The sequence below is a fragment of the Phyllostomus hastatus genome, unplaced genomic scaffold (assembly GCF_019186645.2).
Source record: "Phyllostomus hastatus isolate PE091 unplaced genomic scaffold, TTU_PhHast_1.1 phas_contig_86, whole genome shotgun sequence".
Classification (NCBI taxonomy): domain Eukaryota; kingdom Metazoa; phylum Chordata; class Mammalia; order Chiroptera; family Phyllostomidae; genus Phyllostomus; species Phyllostomus hastatus.
Window position 1 is genome coordinate 95,353,541 of NW_025333977.1, and position 24,657 is coordinate 95,378,197.

The 24,657-nt window shown below is 37.0% G+C and overlaps 1 protein-coding gene across 4 annotated transcripts in view; it reads right to left on the bottom strand.

The window, feature by feature from the left end:
- Positions 1-24,657, bottom strand: part of ACAD9 (acyl-CoA dehydrogenase family member 9) — a 75,158-nt gene that overhangs the window by 26,351 nt on the left and 24,150 nt on the right. For all 4 annotated transcript variants that reach the window (XM_045851866.1, XM_045851865.1, XM_045851864.1 and 1 more), the window contains exon 3: positions 4,055-4,156. In XM_045851866.1, the coding sequence (XP_045707822.1) occupies positions 4,055-4,076 (22 nt within the window). In that variant the 5' untranslated portion in view covers positions 4,077-4,156. The remainder of the gene's footprint in view (positions 1-4,054; positions 4,157-24,657) is intronic.

The window sequence follows — 24,657 nt, forward strand, 5'->3', positions numbered from 1 at the left end:
AAAATATCAGAAACAGGAATCAGGAAAAAAAATTCCATTTGATATAGGAACAAGAAAAATACAATACCTAGAAATAAACCTAAAGAAGGAGGTAAAAGACCTATACTCTATACAATAATGAAGAATGAAATTCAGGAAGACACAAACAAATGGAAGCATGTACCATGCTCATGGATTGGAAGAATTCACATCATCAAAATGTCCATACTACCCAAAGTGATTTACAGATTCAATGCAATCCCTATAAAGTACCCATGACATATTTCACAGATATAAAACAAACATTTCAGAAATTTATATGAAACCATTAATGACCCAGAATAGCTGCAGCAGTTTTGAGAAAGAAGAACAAAGTAGGAGGGATCACAGTACCTGATATCAAACTGTATTACAAGGCCACTGTAATCAAAACAGCCTGGTACTGGCATAAAAACAGACACACAGACCAATGGCACAGAATAGACAGCCCAGAACAAACAGAAGTCTCTATGGTTAATTAATATTTGACAAAGCAGGCAGCATCATAGAATGAAGCAAAAATAGCCACAAATGGTGTTGGGAGATCTAGACAGATACATGCAAAAAAAAATGAAACTCGATCACCAACTTACACCACACACAGAAATAAATTCAAGGGGGATAAAAGACTTAAATATAAGATGTGATACCATAAAAGTCCCAGAGGACAACACATGCAGGAAAATCCCAAACATTCCACGCATCAACATCTTCACTGGTATGTCCCCTAAAGCAAGGAACATAAAGGAAAGAATAAACAAATGGGACCTCATCAAAATAAAAGGCTACGCATGGCTAAAGAAAACAGCATTAAGATGAAAAGGGAACAAAGTATATGGGAAAACATATTTGCCAATGGTACTTTGGACAAGGGCTTGATCTCCAAAATATATAAAGAACTCACACAACTCCACTCCAGGAAGACAAACAACTCAATTAAATAATGGGCAAAGGACTTGAACAGACACTTCTTCAAGGAGGACATACAAAAGGCTCAGAGACATATAAAAAGATGCTCAGCATCACTAGCCATCAGAGAGATGCAAATTAAAACCATAATGAGATACTACTTCACACCAGTGAGAATGGCCATCATAAACAAAGCAACAAACAAGTGTTGGAGAGGCTGTGGAGAAAAGGGAACCCTAGTACACTGTTGGAGGGAATGCAGACTGGCACAGCCACTGTAGAAAACAGTATGGAATTTTCTCAGAAAACTAGAAATGGAAGTGCCTTTTGACCCAGCAATGCCACTGCTGGGATTATATCCTAAGGGCCCTGAAACACTAATCCAAAAGCACCTATGCACCCCAGTGTTCACAGCAGCACAATTTACAATAGCCAAGTGCTAGAAGCAACCTAAGTGTCCATCAGCAAATGAGTGAATCAAAAAACTATGGTACATTTCCACAATGGAATATTACACAACAGAGAGAAAGAAGGAGCTCCTACCCTTTGAGACAGCATGGATGGAACTGGAGAGTATTATGCTAAGTGAAAGAAGCCAGGAGGTGAGGGACCAATACCATATGATTTCACCTTTAACTGGAACATAATGAACAAAAGAAAAAAGCAAACAAAATATAACCAGAAACACTGAAATTAAGAACAATCTAACAATAGCCAGAGGGGAGGGGGAAGGAGACAATGGGGGGAAGGGTTTTCAGAAACTACTATAAAGGACACACAGACAAAACCAAGGGGGAGGGTGGAAGCAAGGGAGGGAGGTGGGTTTGGCTGGGGTGGGGGGGATTGGAGGGGGGAGGAAATACAGACAACTATAATTGAACAACAATAAAATACTTTTTTTTCAAAAAAGGGTACTTAATAACATTTATTTTAAAGATTTGGAAAAAAAAGAGAGTATTTTCATACCAGAAAGTAGGACTTAAAACGAGAATAACTTATAGAAAGTTATGTAATCTCATATCAACTTAGGCATGCATGTGTACACATACACCCCTAATACATGCTGGCATATATGACATGTAGATATAAAAAGACATACCTCAATTTTACATAGAAATTGTTTTGGAGAAAAATTAAGCACTTTCATCAACTACGAAATGATTTTAAAGGATCTTGAAGGGTAACCTTTAAAGGAGAAACATACAATACTACCAACCTGGCTACATCTAGAGGCTTTCTCCTGGTATTCGTTACTCCAAGCACTCATGTTTTCATTGGATGAGAGATCAACTGTCACTCTCCAGCTCTATCTCCAATGGCTTCCTAGTCTCATATTCAATACAGCCCATGTGTTATGGCCAAGAATTCCCATCACTTTTAATACTGACAAGTCTCAGATGTCTCAGATGTCTGGGAAAGCTCAAGCTCCCGACACCTCACTCAGATGCTGCAGATTTCTGTTAAGAAACAGGAAGTATAGCTTTTCCCTGCAGATATTTGTTCTGTGCATTCCACCACTGAAGGAGCAACATCACTGATTTTATGTCTTCTGCATAAATGAAAAAATGTTTTTATACATTTGGAAATGTGATGAAAGGTATTTCATATAATGACAGTAAGATACACCATTTAATAGTTTAAAACAAAGCAAAAAAACATACATATAAACTAAGATTTAACCTGATTAAAATATGCTTCAGAATTAAGGAAATTTGGCATCAAACTAGTTTGTCCTAAATTTTCATATTTTGTCTCAAACTGTACCAGTTCCAGGCTGGGTACAAGTGGAAACTTATTCTACAAACATTGAGGGCTCCCCACTTGTGGCTGCCAAGGTTAGGGTACAGAGGTGGAGGTGGCCTAACTTTAGTGTCTTAGGTAGACCAGGTAGGAAGCTAGAACATGAAGACAAGCTTCTGGCTTTTGTGACTTGCTGTGCAAAACCTAATTTGAAATCTAGCTGGGAAAATGCCCAAAATATTAAAAACCTCCAAATGACCAGCTCATACCGATGAAATATACCTAGCCGTTAAAGCACCACTAATTCTCCCCTAAACTCCTGTCCCATAGCTGATCAAACCTGGAAGCAGCCTCAGACAGCAAAGGCTCTGGAAGAGGGCTCATAGAGGTTGGTGTAGGGTGAAGGCTGAGAACCTAGAGCCACACTTTTATGTCAAAAGGGTCCAAGAGTAAAAGTGATGTGTTGGTGTGCATTCACATGCATCAATCAGCCTGTGTTCTAGCTCTTTGAGACATTTTCTATTCCTCTCCCCACAAACACTTCTTGCCTGTCCCCTTAATCCCACAGAATTAGGATGGCCACCTCTGGATTAGGCAAAAGAAAAAAAAAGTGATCAGCCAAATCTGACAAGGCAGAATTACCCTGGGATGCTGAAGAGAAAGGCAAGGAAGGGCCTTCTACCTGGAGACTAAAAACATCACTACAATACTCTAAGAGTGATATGCATGGTCCAAAGGACAAAGGGCCCTGCTCAAAGGTTCCCCCTAATTAAATCCCCATATCTACAGGTTTAACACCTATACATTCATTACAGTAAAACTGAACAATTACTAGCATTAGGTCTGTAAATGTACACTTCTGTATGGAGCAAGTTAGTGTTTTTTTAGATGCACCTTGTGTCCTACAGCCATATATGTCTTACTTGTTTGCACCAGGATGAGAAGCCAAACTTAGTGGAACCTGGCACCTGCGCTCTTACCACAGGAAGCACAAGTGGCTCCAGAACAATTTCTGAGCCTGAGAGACCAAAGGGCTGTGCAATGGAGATGACACTGAAAATCAGCCAGTTTCACTCTGATTCACCCACCTCCTCCACCTCCACAGAGATCCAGCAAGCACAGTTCCTGCGATGGTTTTTGATGCATTTCAGAGGAAGAAGCACAAAACTCCACAGCACAAGCACCTGAGATAGTGCGCACACACTCACTAACCAGCCACCCCATAGTTAGCCAGTGATAGACGTTTTTATTATTTCCAGCAGTTTTACAGCTCGATTTTGGACATACTGCATTAAGGGCCACCCTTCCCAAACAGAACCCTTTTTTGAAGAAACACAGACTACTTTCTTAAAAGGCAACCAGCATGGGGGTGGTTTCCTTTACTCACCATATTCTTCTGGGACTTGCATGCCAAAAAGCCCCAGGCTCTTCAGCTTCTCTAAAGTTTCCTTTGGGATTTTCCCCTCTTGGTCAATTTTTCGAGAGTCCACTGCAAGAAAAAATATCATGATTAAACAAAATAAGCTACCATTACACAAACAAAAATAAACAGAACAATTTTTGTACAGTATAAAATCCCAGTGTCAAAGACTTTAAAACTAGAAATTACCTAGTCATGATCATTCAGCATGTGTTCAATTTTATCTAATTATCCTGCAAAGAACTGTATTTTCAAAAATTACCAATACCAGGTTCTATTGTTTCTTCATCTGGGTGCTATTCACATCTGAGATGTATTCACTGTGTAAAACTGCAGCAAAATATATATTTATTAGATGTAAACCTTTCTGCATACTAAATTTAAATGTTTAAATTTAGTATGCAGAAATTTAGTATTCACCTTCTAGAAAATTAGAGAATAAGTATGCAACTCCCAGAGCTGCCCTAAAATGCTAGGCTAGATAGCCAAACTCTAAGCAACCTCTGGGTCTAAAACTCCTCAGTTCTCAGAAACCAGGACTATTTCGCCCTAGTCCACACATTCTGAAAACAGCTCAGTCTGTTTAACACCACTACTCACACTCATCAGAACAAAACTGAACAATTACTAGCATTAGGTCTGTAAATGTACACTTCTGTATGGAGCAAGTTAGTGTTTTCAAACTGCCAACAAATTAAACATCACAATTATAAGTTTTAAAACTCACCATAACCTACACTAATACATTTTTATACATATGGGTCATTAATGAGAAATATCAGTTCCCCAAGTAGAGTCCAAACTCATTTTATTTACTTTTATAATTTTATGGCATATATAATTGCCATATAATAAACTTCACATATTTAATATATGTTTTCAAATTCTGACATCTGTTCACCCATGAAATCATGCCCACAAATCAAAGGAAATATTTCCTTTCCCACCAAAAGTTTCCTTGTGCTCTTTTGTGATTAGTCCTTCTCTACATCTCATTCCCAGGCAGCCACTAATCTCCTTTTTATCCACAGACTAACCTGCACTTTTGAGTTTTCTATAAGTGGAATCATACACATGGGTTTTTTTTTGGGGGGGGTCTCGCTTCTCCGACTCAGCATAAGATTTCGAGACTTATCTATATTGTTGCATATATAAATCCTTCATTACTTTTATCGTTCTACTGAATGGGTGTAAAATCATTTATCCATTCACCTCCTGATGGACATTTGGGTGGTTCCCAGTTTTTGGTTCTTAGAAATAAAGCTTCTACTATAAACATTCATATTCAAGTTTTTATGTAGTTATATGTTTTCATTTCTCATGGGCCAATACTTTGGAGTGGAATGACTGGGCTGTATAGTAGGGTATGTTTAGCTTTTGAGAAACTGTCAGGATCTGGGGAGACTTCCACTTCCAGCCAAGATAAAGCAAAAGGGACTGGTTGTGTCCTAGCCTTAAAATAGTAAAAATATAGGGCACTGGTCACTATACTCAGAAGAGTAACATTTTACTAATAGAGAAGAATTAGCATTAGACCATGTATTTCAACTGAGGTAGTATCACCCCCAAGTAAATAAAAGTTGTTTTGGAGGGGTCAGAGGGTATATAAAGCACAGAAATATAACACATAAGCATATATATAATAAAGCATAAAATTTCATGGGGCGGGATGGTGAACAGGAAAAAAGGATGTATAAAAAGGTTTGGAGGGAAAAGTACAATAATGGGGAAAAAATGTTGCCCTACACACTGCTCTGGTCTTGCTCAATAATACTTAAAGGAAGCTTTGAAAGGATCAAACTCTCCCTAGAAACTTAAGAAGGATGGTACCAAAGGGAATATGATGGTACTCGAGAGAATGAAGATCAACAGAAACATTAACTAGATGTGACCTAGAACAAAGCTTAAGAACATATTAAATACATACACATACACACACAAAATATCCAGAACCAATAATGTAAAATTTACAATGTCTGGCATCCAAAAGAAAACTACCAGGCACATAAAGAGGCAGGAAAATATGATCTATACTGAGAAGAAAAATCAGTTCATTGAAAATGACCTAGACATAACACGGATGATAGTAGACAAGCACATTAAATGACCTATTATAACCACATAATGAAGTATTAGCATGTTAAGACAAAATATGGAAGAAATAAAAAGATATAAATCAACTCCCAGAGATGAAAGACAAAACACTTGAGATGAAAAACACTGGATGAAATTAACAGTAAACTATGGTATATACCATAGAAAAGATTAGTGAACTTAAAGACGTAACAATAAAAACTACACAAAACGAGACAAAACACCAAATGAAAAAAATAACAGCATCAGTGAACTGTGGAAGAGGACAGAGTGGGGGATGTAGTGTAGTTGATGATAAAAAAATTTTTTTAAGAAATAATAACCAAAAAGAAGAGAGCAGAGTAACACCTATAAAGGGCTGAATGACAAATAATGTCAACATAGACCTCTCTTAATGAAAAAGACATTTTCGATACATAAAAGCAGAATTTACTCATCCCTTGCAAAGCTGCACTATAAGGAACATTAAAATAATTCCATCCCATGAAAGAATGATGGTACCAAAGGGAATCTGATACTACTTGAGAGAATGAAGGTCAATAGAAACATTAATTAGATGAGTAAACATAAAATGATTTTTTCTCATTTTAAAAATTACACTAAAAACAAGAAAATTTACAGCACGATGAAAAAGTTTTGGAAATGGATAGTGGTGATGGCTGTAAAACATTGTAAGTATACTTAATGCCATTGAATTGTACACTTAATAAGGATTAAAATGGAAAGTTTTATGTTTTGTATATTTTACCACAGGAAAAAAAAGAATAGCAAGGTACTGTAAGGTTTATACTGAATGTAGAAATCAAATGTATGAAACAACAGCAGTTGGGCTAGGAAAGCAGACATGTAGTAAGGCTCTTCCACATGAAGTGGTATCATATTGGTAAGCCAGAACTATAAACTCTAAAGCAACCACTGAAAAACAAGAGGTATAATTAATAAACCAACAAGAGATTAAATGGAATAAAACAATACTTGAATAATTCAAAAGAAGACAGAAAAAGGGAAAAAGGGAACAAAATACAAATGGGACAAATTTAAAAAAAACAGCTAGATGACAGAGTTAAATCCAACTATTTCAATAATCACAACAGTTACATATGAGAGACAAATTAAAAGACACAGACTGTCCAATTGTATTTAAAAAGACAACATTCAACTGCACTGCCCAGTAAGAAAATCACTTAATTATTTTTCTTTTATACCTTTATTATGAAACAATATCAGTTTTAAAGTTGCAAAAATAGTAGAGTTCCCATATGCACCCTACCCAGCTTCTCCTAACAGGACCTTATAGAACCATGGAAAAATTATCAAAATTATGAAATTGACACTCATATAATATTAACTAAACTACAGGATTAATTTCAGTTTCATCAATTTTTCCATTAGTGTCTTTTTTATGTTCCAGGTTTCCATCCAGAATCCCACACTGTATTTAACTGAATGTCTCTTTATTACTCTCCAGTCTGTGATGGTTCTTCAGTCTTTCCTTGTCTTTCATGACCTTGACACTTAAAGAACTGTTACTTTGAAACACGTCTCTCAATTTAGGTTTGCCTGTTTTCTAATGATTTGTTCGAAGTTACATGTTTTGGGAAAGAGTTACATGTTTGGGGAAATACCCCAGAGGTGATGTGCCCTTCTCAGTGTATTATATGAGAGGGTATGAGATATCACTAAGTCAGTCTTACAACTAGTGATGTTCACCTTGATCACTTGTTTAAGGTAGTGTTTGCCAAGATTCTCCACATAGTTACTTTTCCTTTGTAATTAATAACTATCACAGGATAGCTACTTCAAGATTACATGAATAAACTGTTTCTCCTCAAACTTCCACCCATTCATCCATTAGTGGAACCTGCCTACATGAAGTTTCACTATAGTGGGTGCTTGTGATAACTTTGTATTCCAAAATTCCACCTGTGTTCCTTAGGTGGAAAAGAAATCCAAAGTGCTTTCAGTTTAAAAGCACAAATCAGTCAAGAAGATGAAAAAAGATATATCATGCTAACATTAATCGAAAGACAGTTGGAGTAGCCACACTAGTATCAGACAAAGTAGATTTTTAAGCAAAGACTACTCTCAGGGATGAGGAAAGTTATTTCATAATGACAAAGGGGTGAATGTATCATAAGGATCTAACAATCCTGAGTAACAAACCTTCAAAATATATAAAGAAAAAACTGATAGTAATTAAAGAAAAAATACATAAATACACAATTATAGTTGGAAGTTTCAACATCTTTCAGTAATTGTTTAAAAAAGTAGATAAAAATTTGTAAGGATACATTAAATTTCATTAACAGTATTAACCAATTAACTCTAAATGACATTTGTAAAATGCAACCAAACAACAGGAAAATATTTATTGTTTTCAGGTACACATGGAAAAACATTAACAAAAATAGGCCATATTATGAGCCATAAAAAAACTCTCATAAAATTCAAGAGGATTCAAATTACATAAAGTATGTTTTCTGATCACAAATGGAATACTTACTAGAAATTTTTTAAAATGGGTATATTACTACAAGATCCAACAGACTTTAAAAAGATAACAAATTAAGGGAAGATTATAAACACCATTAAGTCAATAAAACCAACAACTTTGATTAAATGGATGAATTCCTTAAAAGAAACAAACTATCAAAGTTCACAAAGGAAATAGATAACCTGAATAGTACTCTATCTGTTAAAGAAATTGAAAAGTTAAAATTATCCCACTAAGAAAACTACAGACTTAAATGGCTTCACTGTTGAACTCTGTCAATCATTTAAGGAAAATGTAGTACCAACTTTATACAAAGTTTTAAAAGAAACAAAAAGAAACACCTTCCAACTCATTCCATGAGGCAAGAATTATCCTGATATATCATAGAAAATTAAACTACAGATCAACATGCCTCAGAAAAACAGATACAAAAATTCTTAAAATTTCAGCAGATTGAATCCAACAATATAAAAAATGATAATACATCACAACCAGGGGGAATAATCCTAGGAATGTAAGAGTAGCTCAGCAGTCAAAAGACAATCAATGTAAGTTATTGGGCCAACAGAATAAAGATGAAAACCATAATTATCTCAAGAGATGCAGAGAAACAATGGAAAAATTGTGATACAATTTATGATGAAAACTCTCAGCAAACTAGAAATAAAAGGAAACTTCCTAATCTAATAAAGAACATCTACAGAAAAAAGATGTACAGCTAACATCATACTTAAAGTTGAAAGATTGAATGATGTTTCCCTAAAATCAGGAATAAGAGAAGAGAGTCTGCTCTTACAACTGCCATTCAACACATCATATGGGAGATTTTAGGCACTGCAGTAAAAGAGAAAAGAAAGGAAAACCAGAAAAAGAAAGTGTCCCTATCACCAACAACACAACTGTCTATGTAGAAAATCCTCTAAAATCTACCTAAAAAAACCTCCAAGAACTAATACATGACTTTAATAAAGGTGCAGGATATGAGACCAATATACCAACTGTATTCACTAAAGAGAACAACTAAAACATGAAAAAAATGTTCATCATCACTAGCCATTAGTAAAATGCAAATTAAAATCACAATGAGGTATCACTCCACAGATATCAGAATGGCTAAATTAAAAAAAAAATTTAACAGAGTACAATGACAACACCAAATCTTGGCAAAAAGGCACAGAAACTAGGAAAACTACACATTGATGGTGTAAATATTAAAATGGTACAGCCATTTTGAAAATAATTTGGTACTCTCTTAAAAAAATTAACACAAATACCTTAATACCAAGCAATTGCACTACTGGGCATTTAATACAGAAAAATAAAAACATGTTCACACAAAATCAACTACACAAATTCATAGGAGTTTTACTGTAGAGCCCCCAAAGTGAAAACAATCCACATATACTTCAAAGTTAAAACAGTCAACAAACTGATAATCCACAGGTAATCCATAGAATACTACTGAGCAACAAAAAGAAATAAACAGTGAGAGAGAGAGGATTACAGGTACAAAGAGGGGAAAATGAATAAATATCTATCAATAATAACATATATTAATGGGTTAAATGCTCCAATCAAAAGAGACAGAGTAGTTGAATGGATAAGAAATCATGACCTGCAGATATGCTGCCTACAAGAGACCCACCTCAAAACAAAAGACCTACACAGGCCAAAAGTTAAGGGTTGGAAAAAAATATTCCAAGCAAATGGACACGGAAAAAAGAAACCAGGATAGCAATAATCATATCAGACAAAATAGACTTCAAAACTATGGGTCATTATGAGAGACTCAGAAGGTCATTCCATAATACTCAAGACAAGAATCCATCAAGAAGACAAACATTATAAACATACATGCATCCCACAAGGGAGCATGCAAACACATAAGGAAAATCTTGGAGGACTTCAAGGAAGATATTGACAGCACTCTATTACAGTAGGTAATTTTAACACCCCACTGTCAAAAACAGATCTTCCAAAGAAAATATTAACAACAATATGGAGGCATTGAACAATGTCCTAGATCAAATGGGCTGAACAGATATATATAGAACCTTTCATTCTAAAGAAGCAAATACACATTCTTTTCAAATATACATGGAACATTTTCATAGACCACATGACAGGACACAAAACAAGTCTCAACAAATTCAAGAACACTGAAATCATATCAAGCATTTTGTCTGACAAGAGACTGAAACTAAACACCAACCTCAAAGAAAAAACTCAAAAACACTAAAACACATTGAGATTGAATAGCATGCTACTAAACAATGAATGGGTTAAGAATAAGATCAAGTGGGGGTGGGATGGGATGGGAGTAAAAAGCAGAAAACTGTACTTGAACAACAATTAAAATAAAAAAAATTTAAAAAAGAATGAGATCAAGGAATAAATAAAAAAATTCTGGAAACAAATAAATGAACTCACAATAGTCCAAAACTTTAGGGACAGAGTGAAGGCAGTCCTGAGAGGCACATTCATAGCAATATAGGCCTACCTAAAAAAGAGAAACATTTCAATTAAACAACCTAACCCTACATCTACAAGAACTGGAGAAACAACATCAAAGACAGTCCAGAGAAAGTAGAAGAAAGAAAATAACCAAGATCAGGGCTGAATTAAATGACATAACAACTAAAAGAATAATTCTAAGGATAAATAAACCCAAGAGCTGATTCTCTGAAAAGATAAACAAAACCAGCAAGCCTTTAAGCAGACTTGTCAAAAAAAGAAAGGACCCAAATAAACACAATCAGAAATGAAAGAGGAGAGATTACAACTGATACTGCAGCAATACAAAGGACTATAAGAAATTACTATGAAGAACTATATGCCAAGAAATTTGAATACATAGCTGAAGTGGACAAATTTCGAGAAAAACCTAATCTTCCAAAACCAAATGAAGAAGAAGCAGAAAGCCTGAACAGCTGAGAAAACCAACCAATCAAAAAACTCCTGGCACACAAAAGCCTGCGACCAGACTGTTCCACAGAAGAATTTTATAAAGCATTTAAAGAAGAGCTAACCCCTTCACAGACTATTCCAAAAATCCAACATGACAGAAGACTCCCAAACTCTTTTTTATGAAGCTAGCATCCTTGCATCCTAATGCCAAAACCTATAAAGATACAAAAAGAAAGAAATTTACAGGCCAATATTGTTGATGAACATAGACATTGAAACCCTCAACAAAATATTGGCAAGCTGCATCCAGCAATACATTAAAAAGATCATACACAATGATCAAGTGGGATTCATCCCTGGGATGCATGGATGGTACAATATTTGCAAATCAATAAATGTAATACGTCACATAAACAAAAGCAAAGACAAAAAAGTCACATGATCATATCAATAGATGCGAAAAAAGCATTGATAAGGTACAGCACCCATTTACGATAAAAACACTCAGCAAGGTGGGAATAAAGGGAGCATTCTTCAACATAATAAAGGTCATATATGAGAGACCTACAGCCAACGTCATACTCAATGGGGAAAAACTAAGCTTTCCCACTAAGATCAGGAACAAGACAAGGATGTCCACTTTCACCACTTCTATTCAACATAGTATTGGAAGTACTAGCCACAGCAATCAGACAAGAAATGGCAATAAAAGGCATCCAAATTGGAAAGGAGGAAGAAAAACTCTCATTGTTTGCAGATGACATGATAGTGTACAGATAGAATCCTACAGACTCCAAAAAACTACTCGACCTAATAAGTGAATTTGGCAAAACAGCAGGATACAAAGTCAATATTCAGAAATCTAAGGCATTTCTGCACACCAACAATGAAATATCACAAACAGAAATTAGAAAAAAAATCCCATTTAATATAGCAACACGAAAAATAAAACATCTAGGAATAAACCTAACCAAGCAGGTAAAAGAACTGTACTCAGAAAATTGCACAACACTGAAGAATGAAATTCAGGAAGACACAAACAAATGGAAGCATATACTATGTTCACAGATTAGAAGAAATAAGATCATCAAAATGTCCATACTGCCCAAAGCAATTTATGGGATTACTCAACATAATCCCTATTAAAGTACATATGGCATATTTCACAGATACAGAACTCTTCAAAAATTTATATGAAACCATAAATGACCACAAATAGCTGCAGCAATTTTGAGAAAGAAGAACAAAGTAGGAGGGATCACAGTACCTGATATCAAACTGTATTACAAGGCCACTGTAATCAAAACAGCCTGGTACTGGCATAAAAACAGACACACAGACCAATGGCACAGAATAGACAGCCCAGAACAAACCGAAGTCTCTATGGTTAATTAATATTTGACAAAGCAGGCAGCATCATAGAATGAAGCAAAAATAGCCACAAATGGTGTTGGGAGATCTAGACAGATACATGCAAAAAAAAATGAAACTCGATCACCAACTTACACCATACACAGAAATAAATTCAAGGGGGATAAAAGACTTAAATATAAGACGTGACATCATAAAAGTCCTAGAGGACAACATAGATAAGAATAACTCAGGCCCTGGCTGGCGTAGCTCAGTGGATTGAGCGTGGGCTGCGAACCAAAGTGTTGCAGGTTCAATTCCCAATCAGGGTACATGCCTGGGTTGCAAGCCATGACTCCCAGCAACCGCACATTGATGTTTCTCTCTCTCTTTCTCCTCCCTTCCCTCTCTAAAAAATAAATAAAAATCTTTAAAAAAATTACTTATTTAAAAAAAAGAATAACTCAGATATTCCGTGCAGCAATATTTTCACTGATATGTCCCCTAGAGCAAGGAACATAAAGGAAAGAATAAACAAATGGGACCTCATCAAAATAAAAAGCTATGCATGGCTAAAGAAAACAGCATGAAGATGAAAAGTGAACAAAGTATATGGGAAAACATATTTGCCAATGATACTTCAGACAAGGGCTTGATCTCCAAAATATATAAAGAACTCACACCACTCCACTCCAGGAAGACAAACAACCCAATTAAAAAATGGGCAAAGGACTTGAACAGACACTTCTCCAAGGAGGACATACAGAGGATCCAAAGACACATGAAAAGATGCTCAGCATCACTAGCCATGAGAGAGATGCAAATTAAAACCACAATGAGATACCACTTCACACCAGTGAGAATGGTCATCACAAACAAAGCAACAAACAAATGTTGGAGAGGTTGTGGAGAAAAGGGAAACCCTAGTGCACTGTTGGTGGTTGTGCAGACTGACGTCCTCAGAAAACAAAAACTGGAACTGCCTTTGACCCAGCAATTTCACTGTTGGTATTATACCCTAAGAACCCTGAAACTCCAATTCAAAAGATTTTATGTACCCCAATGTTCATAGTAGCACAATTTACAATAGCCAAGTCCTGGAAGAAAACTAAGTGCCTTTATTAGGACACTCAGTAAATGAATGGTTCAAAAAGCTATGGTACATTTACACAATGGTATATTACACAGCAGAAAGAAAAAAGGAGCTCCTATCCTTTGCAACAGCATGGATGGAACTGGAGAGCATTATGCTAAGTGAAATAAGCTAGGTGGTAAAAGACAAGTTGCGTATGATTTCACCTATAAGTGGAAACTAATCAACAAAACAAACAAGCAAGCAAAATATAACCAAAGACAATGAAATTAAGAAGAAACTGACAGTAACCAGATGGGACTCGGGAGGGGATATTGGAGGAAAAGGGGGGACGCATTTACAAGAACATGGACACTTTAAAGTACACATGGACAAAACCAAAGAGGGACAGGATCAAGGGTGGTGAGTGGGAATGGCTGGTGTGGGGGTAAAATGGAGACAACTGTACTTGAACAACAAATAAAAAAAAAGAAAAGAAAAGGAATAAACCATTGATACACATGGCACCTTGTAGAAGAGTTATGCTGAGTGAAAAAAGCCAATCCCAAAAGTTAGCACACTGTATGGGTCCATTAATATAACATGCTTGAAATAACAAAATTATAAAAATGAAGAACAGGTCACTAGTTGGCAGAGGTTGGGGGAGAGGAGGACAAGAAAGCTATGGCTATAAAAGGATAGCAAGAGGGATCCTTGTAATTTACAATAACTGCTTTCTGTGCAACACAAATGTGCCCATGATAAAACTGGACAAGTGCACACACACAAATTCAAATCAGTATATGTAAAACTGGTAAATTCTGAATAAGATGGTACTTATGTAAATTTCCTGGTTGTGATACTAGTTATATAAGATACATGCAATAATCTTGAACATTATGGAAAAAACCGATTGGTTAGAGGGTTTAATTGATCTCTAAATTATTTCTTACAACTGCATGTGAACCTACAATCATCTCAAGATAACCTTTGTAAGACAAATAAATGCTATCATTTACATACACAGTGTGTGTGTTGAGTGTGTGTAGATAAAATTTAATAGAAATAACCCTGAAGTTGCTAAGAAATTACCAACAAAATATCTACATCTGTTGAGGTTCAACTAAATTGATTTTCAACAAAAAGTATAACATAATGTGTGACATTTTCTTTCATGTTATTTATACTTCCTAAAGTCCTTTACTAAATGTGCATTTCAGTTTTTGCTTAATCCCTTCACTTTTTTCACCCAGCCCTGCAATTTCCCCCATATATCAGTCTGTTCTCTGTATCTGTGAGTCTGTTTCTATTTTGTTTCTTACAAAAAAACCAACCAAACAAAAAACCCCAACAACTCATAATCAGACAACAGTGTGGTGATTACCAGAGGGGAAGGTAGATGGGTAGATGAAGGAGATAGAAGAGGGTATAGGGGTGGATAACTGATGATGTTAGAAGACTTGACTTGGGGTGGTAAACACATAATACAACATATAGATGATGTGTTGTAAAATTATACACCTGAAAGCTATATAGTTTTATTAACCAAAGTTTTTTAAAAAGGCCACTACCATGGAAACTGCACAATTTCAGAAATAATGTTATTCCTGCAGGTGCGGGGGGGACCCTGAAGATCATCTATTAATAACAGTTATTTCAGCAACCATGGTTTAGATCTTCCTAACCCCATTTTCACCGGTGTTTACCAGGCTGTGGATACAAATGTAGTCAAAGAAACAAATCAGAATTTCTTTTACTAATGAACAAAATGTACAGTCTATATTTCAGAAACAGAAGAATATGCAGAAAACGTGGAATTTTACATCATCGTACAAGTAATTTTTTTTAAAAATCAATTGTATATCTATATGCTAGCAACAATCAGAAATTGACATTTAAAAAACAATTTACAGCAACATCAAAGTACTTTAAATACTTGTGGATGTGTTTATAAACCATCAAAAAATGTTAAAGATAATTTGACAAAACGAAAACTGCTGTTGATAAAAATTGTCCAAGATTTACACACTGACAGCTATATGCAAAATGCTGCTGAAACAAATTCAATAAAAAATAAATGGAGAACTATACCATGACCATGAATCAGAAGATTCAATATAATCTGAATTCTCCCTCAAACTGATTTACAGATGTTTTGTAATTCCAACCATAACACAAAGATGCCATTTTGTCAAATTTAAAAAGCTGATCCTAAAATTTGTAAGGAAATGCAAGAAGACCTAGAGGAGACAAACTTTAGAAAACAACAAAGCTGACAGATTCAGAAAGAAGTCAGAAGGCAAACACCAACAACTGAGACAAATTTCACTTTGCTACCCTTCAGAACTTATATATTCTTATTTCTCTTTTCTGTTTATTTAGTTTTTTGTTTGATATCATTGTTTGATCTGTTTTCTTTATTCTCCCTTTCATATGGCATTTTAATTTTTCTTCTTTTACTTCACTCATATGCTAATAACACATTACTCTTGGTCTTTACTTTTTATTCCTTTTATTTAGATTATGTATTTATCATATTATTGTTATTCCAAATCCCACACAGTACCCTTCCTGGGTCTTAATCCATTTCACCATCTTCCTTAGGTTTATTATTCTTGTGGTTAACTTTATTCTCTCACACACTACACCCAGTTTCTATCCCTTACTTTATTTCTCCTCCATCTAACCTCATATATGTGCTCTGCTTTCTAAAGTCAGCTCACATTCTTTTTCCCTTATAATAAGAGTCTTATCTCTTTTTCACCTTTTATAAACAGTGGCTAATGGGGTGAAATATCACGGTTATTGCTGTATTTCTCTAAATGATCTATTTGTTCACTACTTGTTACTACTTTAAATCCCACAGAATACTCTCCTGCTGTCTTACTCCATTTCGCATTCTCCCTGACCCTGATCAGTGGAGTAAAGAATTTTATCTCATTGTTTTCTCTCTCCCTTTCTATTTTCTTTTTTTTCTCTTTCTTTTTTGTCCCTCTCTCAACCTTTACTCCATACTCTTATTAGTTTGTTTCCCCTGTCTTCTCAAAATCATTTATCTTTACTGTAGACATCTCATATTCAATTTTTGCTTTTCTACAATGTTCTTATTCCCATTCTACCCATATTAAATTTCATTCAACTGTCATTCCTATCGACCCTGCTGTGGGTTTTTTGAGGTTGTTTTTTTTGGGTTGTTTTTTTTTCTTTGCCATTTTGTTCCCATTGGTGCAGTCCCTTTTCAATTCTACTTCAAACTTCATAGTATACTCTTCCCTCTTCTTACACTATTGTTCCACAGCCCTTTCATGTTTTATTTATGTTGTGAATTTTGCTCTCCCTTTCTTCACCTTGGTTTTATCCCATCTCTTATCAATTCTCCTTTTCACCACACAATAACATTTTCCCCTCTTTTGGTCATCTCATATTCTGCTTGTCATAGTTTATACTGCCCGCAATCTCTCTTCACCTTTGTTAATCTTAGTTCAATAAGGTTAGACAGCATATGGGGTAGGGGTGTTCTCTTTGCTGGCATAGGTTTGGTGGTCTTGTCATACTGCTTTGTTAACCAAACCAGTACAACAGCATACAACACAAAGTGGGAGTTGTGAATACCAGTTAACCTGCTGGAGGGGAGAACCCACCAACAAAGGAGCCACCAACAGGTAAAGCCCGACAATAAGAGAGCCCACACAAATGGAAGGGCAACCTTACAGAATCCAGACAAGGAGATCAAAAAGACCACATCACTGAATCACACTGAAATCCTACCATAGAAGTACACCATACAAAGACAGTTGGCAAAGCAGACCATCAGGAATCACAGAAACAAAAACATCACCTAAAATGGGGAGTGTTGGGAACCGCCCTAACTGGTTTCAGAAGCTGTAACCCCCACATGGCTAAGGCTGAGTGAGCGACCTTCGGACCATAAGCCACTAAGGAGACAAAGCTTATCTTCCTGGCAGGGGCACTGCTTCTGCTCCTTTTACTTCACCTTGCCTGGCCCCCAATGCTTGATTGGTTAGTCAATGACAGGTAAGATTAACCAAGGGGGGGAACAACCTAAGACAGGCATGATCATGGGGAGGCCCCAAAGAAGGACTTGGGAGGCTATAGCAAAAGGAGGTAATAGACCCTTGCCCCTCGGCTTTGACATAGCCTGAGTCCTCATTCGGTCTGCAAGAAGTTTCCTAATCTCTTGGCTGCCTTACTTCCACTGCCTGACTTAAGCCTGAAACAATGACAAAGGGGGTACAGCCCTGTGCTGGAAAGGGTGGGTTTCCCGGGCAATCAGGCCTAAGAAAGAATACTTAAAATCCTGTGAAACCTGCTTTGTTTAGAATGCTCTCAATGAAATGATAAGGGTCCCAGCAAGCAGTGAGTTTGTTCCTCAAAGTTTTATGGCTCTTTAGCTACCTGACCCTGACTCAAAACAGGCCCTCAGAATTCTTTGTATGTTATCTATTGTTTGATCCTTACTGCCTGATAATGATTAATGAGCTTTACTTGTATTCCTGTGCAAAACGAACCCAATAAAAGCCCATTGAGAAAAAGGCTTTTGGCCCTTCTCCTTTGAGAGATTGGCCACCTTTCCTCCCCAAGCAGATCATATCTTGGTAGACTTATTCTCATTTGTGGTGGCCGGGGGTGGGGGCTGTGGGTGGAGCACCCTCCCACACAGGGGAGACAAATGGAAAGGAATGCAAGACTCCCCACTAAAAGAGTTAAATGGAATGGAGGTGAGCAAATGATTAGATAAACAATTCAAAAGAATGGTTATAAAGATACTTGAGAAACTCAAAAACAACTACAAGGAACTCAGAAGGAGCTACAAGAGCATGAAAAAAAGAAACAAACTATAAACAAGAACCAGGAATAAATAGAGAATACAATATATGAAATAAAAAACATACTAGAAATTACAAGCAGGCTAGATGAAGCAGAGGACCAAATTAGTGAGCTGAAAGACAAGGTAGAAAGAAGCACCCAGGTAGAGCAGTTGCATGAAAAAAGACTCAAAATATATGAAGATAGCATAAGGGAACTGTAAGGTAACATGAAACACAACAACCTTCAAATCAAAGGAATACCAGATGGAGACGAAAAGGAGCAAGGGATAGTGTTAGGGACTGCTCTGTGTGGTTTCAGAGGCTGTAGACCTGTGAGAGCAGGTCTTGAAAGAGGCCTGTAAGTCTTGCTGGAAAGCAGGTGGCAGGCACAACCCAACACTAATGCCCAGGGTTCCTGTGGGAAATCAGGACTGATAAATACATTGTATCCTTTAAAGCTTCCCTTGCTTTGGTATAGCCCTGTTGATATAAACCAGATGATTAAGTTCAAAGCATAAGGAGTGACCTCCCTGCATCATGAAATACACCTTTATACATCTGGCATCAGCATGTCTTGCAGACCCTGACCTCAGACAATCTCTGTGTTTTTCAACTGTTACCTGTAGATAATATTCACTTTCCCTGCACATACTGAGTCTAATAAAGGCTGTTTCAGAGAAGGGCTCAGGGCATTCTCCACTAGAGGTAACCGCTACCATCTTTCCCACCAAAACAACAGATTACATCCAGAATGACTTATTTTTTTCATCTGCGAAGGCAGGGAGACCTCAGAGGGATGAGGTTTCCCACAGGATAAAAACCCTGTTTGAAAAAATAATGACAGAAAATTTCCAGAACCTGAAGAGGGATAAAAACATGCAAGTTCAGGAAGCACAGAGGGTCCCAATGAAGATGACCCAAAAAGACCCACTCCAAGACACATCATAATTAAAATGCCAAGTTTTAAAGACAAAGAGAGAATCTTAAAAGCAGCAAGGGAGAAACAAGACATAACATACAAAGGAGCTCTGATGACACTAGCAGCTGATTTCTCAACAGAAACACAACAAGCCAGAAGGCAATGGCAAGAAATATTCCAAGTAACAAAAAGCAAAGGCCTGCAACCAAGACTATTCTCCCCTCCAAGGCTCTGAATTAAAATGGAAGGTGAAAGAAATAAGGAGTTTCCCAGAAAAAACAAGACTGAAAGAATACACCTCCACTAAACCAGCACTGGAAAAGATGGTAAAGAGATTACTTTAAGAAGAAGAATAAGAGTGAGAGAGAGAGAAATACAGGTACAGAAGGAGTAAAATGGCAATACATGAGTACCTATCAATAATAATCTTAAATGGTAATGAATTAAATGCTTCAATCAAAACACATAGGGTATAATGCTCTCTAGATCCATCCATGAACTATACATATTGTGCTATTTCTCATAGTGAGAGAGTTGAGACTTGTTGAAGTCAGGATGCTTTGAATGCCCAGAGATCTGCATTTAGACTTTTCTTGTGTTTCATTCTTTTATCTGGGTTAGTGACTCTCAGATGGTGATGTCCATTAGTCATGCTCTTTCCATGTTATGAAGACTTTTGAGAGTAAGTTTGACCATAAGTGAGTTGTGGTCAACATGTTTACCTTAAGAACGACATCTATATGGTTAACACATTCAATATAAATGGAAAATATATATTTATTACCACAAATATAATAAAAAAAAATTAAAAGGCCTCCACCCCCCAAAAAAGACATGGGGTAGCTGAATGAATACGAAAACATGATGCACACATATGCTGCCTATAAGTGACCCAACTCAGAACACAACACCTATACAGACTGAAGGTGAAGGGTTGCAAAAAAGTATTATGAACAACTGGACAGGAAAAAGAACTGCTGTAGCAATACTCTTATAAGACGAAATAGACTTCAAAACAAAGGCCACAAAAAGACAGAAGGACTCTTCACAGGAAAGAAATTATCAAGAAGATGTAAGTATTATAAACACATATGCACCCAACATAGGAGCACCCAGATATATAAGGAAAATCTTGGAGGACTTCAAGAAAGATATAGACAGAAACAACACACTTATATTAGGGGAGCTCAACACCCCACTGTCAAAAATGGATAGATCTTCCAAACAAAAAATCAACAATGATATTGCAGCATTGAACAATGCCCTATACCACAGGTGGCAAACACAAGGCCCATGGGCCAAATCCAGCCCTCCACCTTCTTTTATCCGACCCAGCACCTTGTTTCTACCCAGCTGTAGCACCAAGCTCTTGCTTAACTGTTAAGATTTATACAGTCCTAAAATTATGTTTGGCTGTTTGAAGACAACAGCGAGGCTGATGTGGCCCCTGGTAAAAATAAGTTTGACACCCTGCCCTACACCAAAAAGACTTAACTGAAAATATAGAAACTTTCATCCCAAAGAAGCAAAAAACACATTCTTTTCAAATACATGTGGAACAGTTTCATAGACAGACCACATAAGACACAAAACCGGCCTCAACAAATTCAAGAAAACTGAAATCACATCACTTTCTGTGACCACAAGGGCCTGAAACTACAAGGTACAAAAAACTTAAAAACACTCAAATTCGTGAATATTGAATAGCATGCCACTAAACCATGAATGAGTTAACAATGAGATCAACAAAGAAATCAAAAAGTTTCTGCAAAACAAATGAAAATGAACTCATAACAGTCCAAATCTTATGGGACACAGTGAAGGTAGCCCCGAGAGGGAAGTTCATAACAATACAGGCCTACCTAAAACAGACAGAAATATTTAAAATAAACTCCCTAACCCTACACCTAAACGAACTGCAGGAACAACAACAAACAAAGCCAGAGGGAGCAGAAGGAAGGAACTAACCAAGATCAGAGCAAAATTAAATGACATAGACTAAAAGAACAATTCAAAAGATCAACAAATCAAGGATCTGGCTGCTTGAAAAAATAAACAAAATTGACAAGACTTTAAGCAGACTCATCAAAAAAAAAAAAAAAAGACTTCTGGCCAAGATGGAGTTGTAGGTAGACACCCTGTGCCTCCTCACACAACCAAAATAAGGACAACAACATTTTAAAAACAAAAAACAACCAGTACTGAGAGAAAATTGAACTGTATGGAAGTCCAACAACCAAAGAGTTAAAGTAGACACATTCATGCAGACTGGTAGGAGGGGCAGATTCGGGCAGCCGGGACAAAGAGGGCTCACAGCAAAGCGGTGGCTGGCAGACCCTGGACACCCAAGGTGGCAGCTGGTGGACCCAGCAAGCCAGCGGATTGTGGAGGGGTACAGCTGCGCAAGGCAGCTGGCAGACCAGGCGGTCCCACATTTGCACTCAGATAAACCAGGCAAAACTGGGCAGCGAGACAGACTGTGCAACCCAGGGTCCCAGCACAGGGAAATAAGGCCTCAAAACACTGATTGAAAACACCTGTGGGGGTTAAGATGCCAGTAGAGATTCCCAGCCTCACAGGAAACCCACAGGGTCCTAGAAAGTATACAAACCCACCCACATGGGAATCAGCACCAGAAGGGCCCAATTTGCTTGTGGGAAGTGGGGCAAGTGACTGAAATCCGGCAGAGAGAGGAGCAAGCACCACTGTTCCCTCTCCAACCCCTGCACCAACATACAGCATCACAACCCAGCAACATGGGTAACCCCGCCCTGGTGAACACCTAAGGCTCTGCCCTTCACTACATAACAGGCGCGCCAAGACAGAAAAAAAAAAAATGGCCCGAACGAAAGAACAGATCAAAGCTCCAGAAAAAATAAAACTAAGCAATGAAGAGGTAGCCAACCTATCAGATGCGTGCACAGTTCAAAACACTGATGATCAGGATGTTCACAGAATTGGTTGAATTTGGCCGCAAATCAAATGAAAAAATGAAGGCTACACTAAGGGAAAAAAAGGAAAATGTACCAATAGTGATGGGAAGGAAACTGGGACTCAAATCAATGGAGTGGACCAGAAGGATGAGAGAAACATCCAATCAGAACAGAATGAAGAAACAAAAATTCAAAAAAATGAGGAAAGGCTTAAGAAACCTCTAGGACATCTTTAAACATTCCAACAGCTGAATTATAGGGGTACCAGAAGAAGAAGGGGAAGAGCAACAAGTGGAAAAGTTATTGGAACAGATAATAAAGGTGAACTTCCCCAATCTGGCAAAGGAAATAGACTTCCAGGAAGCTCAGAGAGTCCCAAAGAAGTTGAACTCAAGGAGGAACTCACCAAAGCACATCATAATTCCATTACCTAAGATTAAAGATAAGGAGAGAATCTTAAAAGCAGCAAGACAAAAAGAGAGTTACCTACAAAGGAGTTCCCATCAGACTGTCAGCTGATTTCTCAAAAGAGACCTTACAGGCAAGAAGGGGCTGGAAAGAAGTATTCCAAGTCATGGAAGGCAAGGACCTGCATCCAAGATTGCTCTATCCAGCAAAGCTTTCATTTAGAATGGAAGGGCAGATAAAGTGTTTCTCAGATAAGGTCAAGTTCAAGGAGTTCATCATCACCAAGCCCTTATTATATGAAATATTAAAGAGATTTATCTAAGAAAAAGAAGACAAAAAACATGTACAGTAAAACAACAGCAAATTGATAATTATTAACAACCATACCTAAAACAAAACAAAAAGAAACTAAGCAAACAACTAGAACAGGAACAGAACCACAGAAATGGAGATCACATGGAGGGCTATTAACAGGGGAGTGGGAGGAGGAAAGAGAGGGAAAAGGTACAGAGAATAAGTAGCATAGATGGTAGGTGGAAAATAGATGGGGGGGAATGGGGTAGGGAAAAGTAGAAGCCAAAGAAGTCAGTATGACACATGGGCATGAACTAAAGATGGGGAATGTGGGTGAGAGAGGGTGTGCAGGGTGGAGGGGTGTGAAGGGGGAAAAATGGGACAATTGTAATAGCACAATCAATAAAATATATTTTTAAAAATATTTTTAAAAGGACAAAAGAGAGGGGGCCCAAATAACCACAATCAGAAATGAAAGAGGAGGGATTACAACCGATACTACAGAAATACAAAGGATTGGAAGAAATTACTATCAACAACTATATGCCAAGAAATTAGAAAACCCAGGTGAAATGGACAGATTTCTAGAAAAATAAAATCTTCCAAAACTGAATGAAGAAGAAGCAGAAAGACTGAGCAGACCAATAACAGCTGGTGAAATTGAAGCAGTAATCAAAAAACTCCCAGCACACAAAGGCCTGGGACTGGATGGTTTCAAAGGAGAATTTTACAAAGCATTTAAGGAAAAGCTAACTCCTATCCTTCACAGACTATTCCAAAAAATCCAAGAAGAGGGAAGACCTCCAAACTCTGTTTACAAAGCCAGCATCATCCTGATTCTAAAATCAGATAAAGACACAACAAAGAAACTTCCAGCCGATATCACTGATGAACATGGATGCTAAAATCTTCAACAAAGTACTGGCAAACTGCATACAACAATACATTAAAAAGCTCATACACCATGATCAAGTGGGATTTATCCCAGGGATGCAAGGATGGCACAATATTTGTGAATCAAAAAATGTAATACAAAAACCACATGATCACATCAATAGATGCAGAAAAAGCATTTGATAAGGTATAGCACCCATTTATGATAAAACCTCTCAGCAAAGTGGGAGTAAAAGGAGCATTCCTCAATATAATAAAAGCCATATATGAGAGAGCTACAGTCAACATCATACTTGATGGGCAAAAACTTAGAGCTTTCCCACTAAGATCAGGAATAAGACTAGGATGTCCACTTTCACCACTTCTATTCAACATA